This window comes from Pholis gunnellus (assembly GCF_910591455.1).
Source record: "Pholis gunnellus genome assembly, chromosome: 17".
NCBI classification, from domain to species: domain Eukaryota; kingdom Metazoa; phylum Chordata; class Actinopteri; order Perciformes; family Pholidae; genus Pholis; species Pholis gunnellus.
The window spans coordinates 13064467-13075929 of NC_136544.1; the positions used below are offsets into that span (position 1 = coordinate 13064467).

The 11463-nt window shown below is 41.8% G+C and overlaps 1 protein-coding gene across 1 annotated transcript; it reads right to left on the minus strand.

Annotated features, from left to right (window-relative positions):
* Positions 1 to 1184: 1184 nt before the first annotated feature.
* sdr42e2 (short chain dehydrogenase/reductase family 42E, member 2) lies at positions 1185 to 10483 on the minus strand (the record flags this gene model as incomplete). The annotated part of the gene is made up of 11 exons (XM_079177306.1): positions 1185 to 1433; positions 3085 to 3158; positions 3281 to 3344; positions 3900 to 3965; positions 4192 to 4329; positions 5811 to 5893; positions 6928 to 7003; positions 7330 to 7448; positions 7739 to 7796; positions 8582 to 8677; positions 10055 to 10483. The coding sequence occupies 11 exons, from the start codon at positions 10481 to 10483 to the stop codon at positions 1185 to 1187; spliced, it is 1452 nt and encodes a 483-aa protein (XP_079033432.1).
* Between the last annotated feature and the right edge of the window lie 980 nt (positions 10484 to 11463).

Sequence of the window (11463 nt, forward strand, 5' to 3'; positions counted from 1 at the left end):
CCTCCTCTTCTGCTCTTCAATTTGTAAGCTCTTCATCCGCATACTACAGTCATGTCAACACAAAGTCATGCTGTCTGTACTAGTCTACAACCATAGTCTTGATATAAGAGGACTCTGCCCAGTTGGCACTCGTGTTTCCACCGCTGTCTTCCGGCAAAACACGTCACCACGTGAGACTTCACACTGAGCGAGACACTTACAAGCAAAAGAGTAATGTCACAAATATAGTGTGTCCAGCATTAGACTGTGGTGTGATGGAGTTGGTGTAACAAATATATTTGAGTGTAACAAATATTTCAATAACTTGGGAAGGAGGAAATTGGCCAAGATATTAGGCATACATATTGTTTTTCTTTCTAAACTAACATGTACAAAATATAATATATCAGGCGATTGCTGCACAGTGGTAGCGTGGCCGAGTGGTCTAAGGCGCTGGATTTAGGCTCCAGTCATTTCGATGGCGTGGGTTCGAATCCCACCGCTGCCAGGTCTTTGTTATTTTTCTTGGTAGATAAACAATGGATGCACAAACCAAGTCAACGGAAGTACCCCTAAAACTCATGTTGAGGCTACAGATCTATGATTATTACACACCACCGGGGACATCTTTGACGGTGCAAGGGCGCACTCTAGTGGCAGTCTACAGGTAAAAAAAAACAACTGCTTAGTTTTCCAACGTGACTTGCTGGATCTGGAACTAAAAATTATACTTGTCACTTAAGTAGAGGGAAGAGGAAATTTATTGAAGGCCTTTATTGTTACTGCTTTATTTCTAAACGTGTACAAAATGCTTATTAAATATTAACTCTAAAGATGTGTAAATCAAAACAAATATTTATCAGAGAACCTGGAAACCTGCTTTAAATACAATCAATGACATTTTGATATATGTTATACAGTCATATTAACTTCAAACAGTAACCTAGATAAATCAATAACATTCAGACAACTGTAATACTTTTCAACAGCCTGGTCATTTAGAAATCAGACACATATACCAACATCAAAAAGATGGGAGGAATTATTACATCACCTGATGTTCTGAAGACTTATATTTAGGGAATTTTTATTTCATAAATAAGTCACATGTGGCGAGAATACATCATCAAATATTTAATTGCCTAACTATCTTGAGACAGTTTATTGCCCCGCTGTCCATCCAGTACTTTTACAGTGAACATTGTTTAGTTGGAAGAGACCATGCAGGACAGCATCAGTAGCAGCAGGCTGAGGCCCAGCAGCAGCATGACGAGGAGGTGTCGGGGCAGCTGGGAGGTCCAGGAGACGCTGAAAAGAGCCGATCTGGAGCGAGGCTGTCTGGACTTCAGGTATTGCTCCACAGAGTCCACTAGGCTGTAGGGCTTCGGACAGTAACCCAGCTCTCGACGGGCCTTGTCGATCTTGAAGGTGTGGCTCACAGCTATGCTCCTCACCTGCAGAGGAAGACATTTATGTCAAATGTAAGAATGTGTCGTCAGGACAAAAATCTCTCGAGACTCCAAGCGCTGCGGCAGAGAAGTCCAGGCGAAAAGATCAAGTTAAAGGTCGTACTGTCAGGCTAATGGTTCACATTAACCTCAATTTGGCAATCTTGGTTTCACATTCTGATAGCCTGTGACAGATGGATGCCTCCGGTTACTGCATCTTCTTACCACTCGGGGATAAGGTGGCTGCATGTGAAGTGACAGAAGAGTTCAAGCAGACGTCAGTGAGACAAGAACAGTTCCTAAAAGCTGTTTCCCAATTGTTCAATCCTCCCACAGAGGTCTTTTTTCGCACATGGCGTACAATGTTTGTATTGATCTACCTGTATATCAGCATTGTTGGACTCACTGCAACCACAAACTGCTGAGTCCTGACAAGCATCCTGACTTTAATTATCTCCCTCTGATAGCTGTGACTTTTTTTTTTTTTTGCTTCAATTTCCCCTAAATTGAGACGAATCGGCATTAAAAAAGGTTAATTAAGCTTAATGACCAGTTGAGTCCTGAACCTTCATGCAGCTCTGCTCCGTGTGGTTGCAGACCTGAAATTTATGGGAGAGGAAAAAACACGTCTCGCACATTAACCTGAGAGTTGGCCGGATCACTTGAGCCCAGCCGAGAGGCCGCCTGACGCCGCGCACCGTAGCAACAGCCACTGTGCTGAGGTCACTTCCTGCAGACGGTATGGTGAACTTCCTGTTGTGACCCTCAGCAGTTTATGTTTTATTCACATGGACCATCATCGATCCCCGGGCCAGCAGCTGTCTGACAGAATGAGCTCCAGGTGCAGGCCCACGGGCTCAGCTTTGGTTTCTGTCTCATCACACATTCATGAGGACCTTACAGGCCGTGACGGAGACTCCTCAAGATGCACCGTAAAGGTCTCCCCTGGCAGGGTTACTACAAGCATCCCTCATCATGGTACATTGTAATTCTTGTGTTTTGTTGTAGCAGTACAGACCAGCGGATAGTACTGAAATACTTCTAGTGACTATGAGTACATTGGGACTTTGTTATTTGCCAATTTTTTTAATTTGTTAAAGGCTCTCTTTGGTTTTTCATAATTTATGCAGAAGAGATAGGATCAGACGAGGGAGGGGGAGAGCAAGGGTAGGAAAATACTCGCCCTAATGAAGTCTGTCGTCACTGTTGTGGGAGAGACTTAAACAAGAATTTACTCATGAGAGAGCAGGTAACCCATCTCCAACCAGGCGGGCAACCTCTGGGTCTGAAAGGTGAAGCCAATGTGGAAGTGCCTTAAACTTGCATTCTAATGGCCAGCAGGGGTCGACTCCTCTGGATGCAAAAAGTCAGACTGTATAGTACAATATAGCATGATGTTCATTTAGTAAATGATGGTCAAATTTAGAGTAAAATAGATGATAAAGCAGGGCATGCTTTAGGGCGTGGCTAGCTTAAGTTCACCCACAGCTCCACAGTGTTGTAACTTTCACTACACTAACCATGTCATCCTGATCCAAAATGCACCTCACTTAGTTAATTCAGATCAGACAGATAAAAGAGCTTATTGAAGAAGCTGAGTGAAGTCTGAGAGAAAAAAAATAGAAGTTTTAAAAAGAGAAGAAAGAAGTATGATTACCTCACTTCTGGTAAAGAGCAGGGGCACTCCTATCACAGGTCTCAGAACTGCATGCAAAAACTCCACCAGGATGGCTGCAAATATAAGAAAATATACAACAGACAGTTAGTGTAGCAACATGCCGAATAATTTGCCAAATGAAATATAAGGGATATTTAAAAGGTGTACTAATGTTAGAGAAAGGGAGACGAGCTACCTGCTGAATAGACCAGTGAAACAGGCAGGTTTATCAACGGCCTGCTGTAGCCAAGCTTTTCGAACTGCAATGGTAACATGAAACACTTGTTTTGAGTTTTGACAAAATGCATTTCAATGTAAACTGCAAATATCCATAAAAGTGTAAAGGATTATGAAGGAGCTATTCAGATTTTTTTTTTGGTGTCAGCAATTCCCATGAAAAGGGCAAAACGAACAAGTTTAAAATGTTCCCATTCATTCCTATTTATGGATGTGAGTCTTTACAAATACAAATTACAAATAAATTATATTATTTTGAAAAGGCTCAGTAATTTTCTAAAACAGCGAGGCGCTATAGTTTTTGCAAACATTACTTAAACAGGAGTTAATAGTGCATTTGCTCGGGACTATTTTCAGCTGCAGATTAATCGACATTTGGAGCCTGTGAGTGTTTAAAGCAGCATGACGGCGTGGAAACAACAATGGAGCTTTACAGCACACATATACATCTATCAAGCTTTGGCTTCACATACAATACTTGTTAGTGGATTACATTCATTGTTGGTTTTGGTATTTTCATGAGATGTGTTGACATAAACAAAAGCATAGAATATCGCCCACCTTATCATTTAACTCACCAAAGGTGTCAACCACTCAAACAGATTGACGGAAACTCCATCATTAATGAAATAGACCTGTCCACTCTGCAAAAGAACCAAAAACAGTGGGATAACTGTACATTATCTTTATTTAAGCTGCATTCATTCATCCATTATCTGTAACAGCTTATCCTTTAAAGGGTCGTGAGCCGAAACCAGCCGTCAGGCTGCATCCTGAGAGACTAATTAACTTCAAATACAACCAATACTCAAGTTTTCTGTCTGTCTGACTTTCAGTCTGTCCGTCTATTGTCAGTTTGTCCTGACTCACAGCGACACAGCTCCTCTGCAGTGCGAGAGCCTCGGCTGCCAGCGTGTGGGCCTGCACCAGGTTATCCACATGCACCCAGTTCATCCTGGCCTCGGGGTCCCCAAACCTGAAGCTGAACAACCGGCGCTCCACATTCACCTGAGTGTGAGAGAGAGAGAGAGAGAAAGTTGAGAGACATTGTTTGGTGGCTAGTGTTACATCATTCCCTTTTACTCATTTGTGTTTTCTGGCCACGTGTGTGTTTATCTTTTGCCAAAGTGTTTCGAAAACCTCTGACATGCAAGAGTGAGAAATGAAGAGCATGACTAAGAGACGGCGCAGTTCAAAGCAATCAAGTCATTAACTTGGTGTGTTCAAGGCAGAGTTTGGCAACAGGCAAGAGCCAAGCAAAACATTTTGGGGGAAGAGGGCTGCCATAATAGAGTGCTTCAGGGATGACATACTTTTGTAGGCCAACACAGAAGTTGGCATCGCATGGATTCCCTTGACGAAAAGCCAAAAGGATTTTCCCATTTACAATCCTGCTGTTCTATGATAATATATTTCAATGATGATGACTTCATTTTTACAGGCGCTTGTGTCATTTGTCATGTATTTTTGGGCTCCTGGCAGATACTTAAAAAATTGACATAAAGCTGAGTGTGTGCAGAAAAAAGGATACTTTGCATGTGGGGTATAAGGACAGTTTAAAAGGTGCACAACTAAAACAAACATGCAAGTTGTCAAAAATGACGAAAACCAAAACCAACCTGGCTCCACACTCTTTGAAATAAGGGTTCCTGAAGGGCTGAGGTTCTTTTTTGAGAAAAGGGTTTTTCTTTTTTGATTGTTATGGATTGCTCTGCACCAAATCAGCCCCAGTCCTTTACGGTTCTAGATAACAATTGGTTCTCGATAGACCCCCCCTGGGTGGGTTCTAGATGAAACCCTTGGAATATACAAAGGTTGTTAGTAGAACCTCCTTGGTGGGTTCCTGTTTGCGCCCTTAAAAGGAGAAAAGGTTCTGGATAGGATCTCCAGAGAGAGTTCAGGGCGGAAGCTTTCACAGAAGGTTATAGATACAACCATTTATACTGGGATCTAGGTAGAACCTCCTGAAATGGTTCCACCAGGAATCTTTAAAAAAGTTTCTACTAGGAACCTTTTTGGGTTCCTAGTAGAAACTTTTTTCTCCTATGAGAACAAGCCGAAGAACCCTATATTCTAGTTATAACCTTTATTTCGAAGAGCGCAGATTTAAAACTGTTCTCATATTAATAAACTCAAACTTGAAGATAGCATAACTTATTGTATGCTAATGATTTAGAATTATAATTGACTAGAGGAAAAGGTTGAAGGCAACCAACAATATACAAGGCATAAAAAGTTAACTGTCTTGGCCACTCGGCCGACAGTAAACCCAGAACATAAACACCATCCTGCCCTTCAGCAGACTGTACTGCTGCCTCTGTAACTGGACGCCTGGAGAGCTCCATCAATAATGTAAACCCTTCAGGCAGGAACACATTCTGCCAGGGAGGCTTCACGTACTGCAAGATGTTTATTTTTTCCAGCGCCAACACAAAAAGAAATGAATCTTTAACATATGACTATGTTTTATAAATGCGTTGGTCTCTCACCATCACTCTGTGGAGGTGTCTCCTCTCCTCCGGTCCGTAGATGCCACAGGGCCGCAGGATGCAGGTCCGAAGCAGACCTCCACCTTCACACGAGAGGATTCAAACCTTCATATGTATGAACGTGTGTTTTGAAGACAAATTAGGAGCATACGTTGCCAGTGGTCATTATCAGAGCACTAGTATTTCAGAAAAACCGGGATCCTCACTGATAATGTTGTTGTTTTACTTATACTACTAATTTATCACTGATGTGCAGTGGTGGGAAAAGTACTCAGATATGACTCAAAGTCCTGCATTTAAACCCCTACTTAATTGTAAGTGAAGACAGTATCAGTTAAATATACTAAGTATCAAAATTAAAGCTGTGAGAGATAATAACGTGAGAAGTACAAGATCAGCGTATAAAGAAGAAAAAAAAAATCTTCTGCTCCACAAATTTGTATTATTTTTCAAAATGCATTTCCAATGTTTTCTTTATTGGTATATTGGATAATTGTAGGTCTTTGAGCTTTGTATTTAAATGCAAACATGTGAAAATGTTAGAGGGGAAATAGCCTTCGCCACAGACACCCAGTTGGTAATTCTGCATCTCAGTCACCACTGTGCTACCTCATTTTGGAATGGATGACTTCACTTCTTATTACTTTAAGTAAAGTACTTGAGTAAATGTGTTTTGTACTTTCCACCACTGCTGAGGTGTCTTTATGTGGAGGCAGTGGGAAAAAAAACATCCACCTGTAGCAGATACTTCAACTTTGACCTGCAGTATGCAATGACACAGCTCGTAGCTCTAAGCTTAATTGAATATATAAGGTGACGGTCACTGATGGGGAGTCGGGTTACACTGAAGGAGGAAATGTGACGCTTCACAACTGTTAATGTAAAGAATCTAGAGGAACTCGAAACCCATAAAAATGTATTAGAAAATTGTAAAACAGTCACGTGACTGCTGCACTACAAACTGGAACCGTCCTGTCCAGCTCTAAATTCAAACTGGTGTTTCTCTTTCCCACAAACATTTTTACACAGAAACCAAAAGTTAAGGTTCCAATCTCCTCTTTCTCTCTCTGATGTAATTCTGTGATTCAGCTGTCGACACCGATTGATCGTGTCACACCTTTCAGGGAGCATCCGTTGGCAGAGAGGACCATCTGCTCTGCAATCGCTTTAGTTCGGGAGTAGTGGTCGATGTGCTGGCACGGACAGAGAAATATAGAAAATGTATTAGTGCTGGCAAATGTGTGGGACTGTCACACATTCTCGTCTTTTGCTGGGTTCTTCCTTCTGAGTTTTGGTGATACACCAGTGGATCGGACATTTATAAGAATGTGTGGTAAACATTTCAGTTTATATGGAAGAAGTACTCAGACAAGTACCATAGGGTCAAAATACTCTCTTACAAGCAGAAGTCCTGCATTCAAAATGTTAGTTAAGCGAAAGTATTAGCATAAAGAATGCTCATTATGCAGAGTCAGTTTGATCAATTTGTTCGTTAGTTTTTTATCTTTTTTTTACTCACTACGTCGGGGGGCACAAACGGCACTGAGGCCTCATCTCCCTCCTCAATTGGCTTCCCAGCAAACACCACATTGATTGTACTGGTGTACACCAGCCTGGGGATGCTCCGCTCCTTACACACTGAAAGAGAGCAGATCACACACATCAAACACACATCATTACACCAAAGACTACAGGGAGGTTTCATGGGTGTTTGCAGATTCATAATGAACTTAGTTTTTGGGCTCAGAATATCAAGTTACGCTTGGCAATAGCAGACATGAATGTAATGAATATTACAAATAGCTCTGCTCCAATATTTACTTAATTCTTTATATCTTTAATTGTTAACATTCAGAACTCATCAAATGTATTCATCACAGTGTATGTGGGACTATGATTAATACGATCATTGTTACATGAATCATTACCGTTTATGACGTTATTTGTCCCTCCGACATTGACTGACTCCACCTGCTCTTTCCTCAGCTGGCAGACAGAGAGAACAACAACAATAATACAAATAAAATAAACACATCCCTTATTTTCACCTTCTGTGTCGTTCTTTTCAGTGACGTAAACCTGCTGATGTACACCTCAGTTTGGGTTATTAAATGAAATCAGAAATCCCAATCACTATTGTTTTGTCATCATGGAAGAACCTCTGTCAGCACACACTTATCACATCACGACTACTTGCTCTCTCATGCACTCTCTCAAGTGATGTCACTTGACATCTTGTCAGCGTCAGTTGGGGATGAAGACTTGAAGCTTGAAGATGTAATAAATCTGGGGTTGAGGAGTAAGGAAGAAGTTAGAACTCTGCAGCGTCTCATCTCTGCTTGAGGCTCGACGCTACATTAGCCACTTCTAACATAACACACACACAGAGCTACGGCTGAATCGTCTGCGTACAAGTTGCATTGAGGGTAACGAGTTTGCCATGCAAGTAAGAAGAATGCATGGAATAAAAAAAATGTTCATGTTTGTGTAAAAAGAGAACAACAGTGGCTCCTTACTGAATATATCATCGTTAAATTCAGCAGAGCGATCAATGACACAATTGCAAAACGAGGCTGTTACTCATCAATGTGTCTCTCTGAGTGAACGTTTCAATTTCTAAGAGAAAGGTTCAATGAATACAAATTATATTCTTTATTTTGCCACTGAAGACAATAAAGTGCACTTGCTCTTCATCGCTCTATGAACATCCTCACTGATTGAATGATTATGTGGCGAAAAAGACGCATTAAGAAGATATGAAGAGAAGTCACCTGTTCTGGTCCGGACATGCCGTAAGACGCTGTGTGGAATATACAGTCGACCCCTTCACACACCTTATAGAGGGAAGAATAGTCCCGGATGTCACTCTGTAAGAAAGCAATTAATCAATGCCAACTCTGCAGACGCTTATCTTAATTAGTTCTACTTCTTTTCAACGCAATTAGCACAAGCACATTTGCACAGTAAATGGACTGGATTTTGATAAATGGACATCATATAAAAAGCACTTTACAATCCTAGCCTCTCATTCACACACACACACACACATCAATGGCAGCAGGCTATCATGCGACGTGCTGGACAATTTGGTGTTCGGTGTCCTGCCCGAGGACACTTCAACACGTGGAGGCCAACCCTGCGATCAGTGGACAACCGGCTCTACCTCCTGAGCCCCTTGTGTATTCTCAACATCAGCAGTCGAGAGCTTTGCAGTTTCAGAGTCAGAGTATGTGTGATCTATCCCATGAAAGGCCAGTTGTAATTAAGGTAAGTGTGACATGAGGCCTGCAGGTGAAACCTGAATCATGTCTCCGCCCTCTCTTAATTAACCAGTCAGCTGCTGGTGCTCTAAAGCGGATCACTGCCGTGTCTGTTTCCAGCCAGGCTAACCGCGAGACACACTGACACTGGCTGAAGAAAACAAATACTGGAGTCGGTTTTCAAGTAGGAGCAGTGTGGGTTATAAGAAAAACAGATTGTGTATGTTTTATGTAATGTAAACCCAAACCAAAGCTAGAAGTATCCTAAAATATCCAATTATATATCCATTATTTACTGCAAGATGTCAGACAGACTTTGAATGAATTTATATTGGTTTTGTTTTTTTGCACAAGTTATTGCATTAAATGTGTATGTTAAGATAAAAAAAAGATGTAATTTCAAAAAGAGAAAACAATTTTCTTATTAGCTGTAATTAATTAGGTAGTTTTGAGTTTGTTCATTGATAATTAATTTACATTTTTGTTAGATTCTGTTCCTTTTCATAAACTATGTGAAGATGAATGTAATTGATATTCCTGCCATATTGTGCGTCATTCTGGTTAGTAGTTTGCCAAGAAGAGGATTTTTTAAAGCTTTAAGACTTTACTAATCTTTTCAAGTCTCTTATTCAACAATCAAACCATTTGGCAGGTGTTAGGCCTTTAATGTGAGGTCTTATTATTGACTGCTCTTTGTCACAGTATGCGCAGCAGGGCCTAACGTGTCTACAAATGTAAAAGAAAGAGTAGTGAAAGGACATTGTTTTTGAGCAAAATGCCACAGAAATAGAAACCGAAAAACACAGCTGTATGACTGAAGAATCATTGCCAGTGTTGTGTCCTGTACAATCACACTGTCTTAGTATTATCATTGGGAAAGCTATGAGTAAAATGCAGGGAAAATTGGAAAAATACAGAAATATTAGTTGGTACAATAGCAGGATTTTAAACAAATGATACAGGTGCTTCTTCACTGTCCCATACCTGATAGAAGATGGCTCCATCAGGGGTATCACAGGGGAGCTTGTTCATGTCTAGAAGAACCACTGACATCCCCTGACTGGCCAGTTCTCTCCCCAGCCTGAACCCAAAGTATCCCCCTCCTCCTGTCACCACCACCTTCCCTGTGGAGACGCCTCGGGCCAGTGCTGCCTCCTCTCCCAGTCTGGGCGCCGCACACTCCGGGTTGCTGCAGCCGGGCGCCATGGCTCCGCTTAGCCTGTGGCGGACGGCCGCTGTCGGGCTGGAGGCAATGGCCGGGGCTGGGTGGTTGACCCACGGTTGGTGGGAGAGGTTGCGTATGTGGGGTCCACTAGCCTGCAGGCGACAAAGGGGGACACCGTGGCAGGGAAGCTGCTTCACCTGGCAGAGAGATCCTCCACGCTCACTCATGTTGGGACCGCACAGCTCCATGACTCTCCTGATGGGTGGAGGAGGGAAAATATGTATCAGTCATTGTTTTAGTATCGTAAAAGTTATCCCCTCCCAGGAGAAATCTGCACTACTTGTTTAATCTATTATTCTGTATTCAACTACCTTGCAAGATTAGTGTGTGTGGAATATCGTGTTTTTTATCAGCCTGACAACTGCACTCACATGCGTCGCCTATTCAAATGCCCACCCACAGATTTATGTCTGCCGCCGCACTGGACCTGTAAGAGTAACACTGACACTGTCTGACAGTACCATACTGTATATCCTGCATCAGCATGTTCCATGATAATGTTTACACTGAGTAAAGATGTCTACTGTATCATTTTACACACATTACCCCAAAGTTTAGCAAGACATATTCAATATATTTGGAAACTTTAGGATCTCCACTAGACTTAAAAATGTAGTTCTGTGGATTTAAATGACTGCATGACATGAGTTTAGTTCATAACTTAAGCTCATATGCCACGACTGTCACTACGAAATAAACACAATAAATACAATAAACATGTACAATAGTACAGTATATACACATAGTGGAACTTCTAAACTTCGCCTACATGGCATAACAAGCAAAACTTCTACTGTATTTTTCTCCAAAATGACTCAGCTAATGTAACATTTAGCCTACAAAGTGATGAATAAACGATACTTGGATCAGATTGCCATCACGTGTGCACGTTTAAACTTTCCAAATACTCAACTACTCACATTAATTCACATACCTTAATAGTCCTTTCGACCTCTCACATCCATACCTGTGGCGGTTGACTCGTGAAACCGGTCTATACCTTCCCTTTCCTCTCGTGGTGCCTCCTGATGTGTCACATCTCTCACCTCTCAATCACCTGCACCTTTACCTCGGAACTCTGCTACCGTAATGTCTGGATGCAGCGCGCAGCCCCGCCGCAGTGAGGATCACGTTTCCAGGAGCATCAGGTGGACAAGAAGCCACCTCT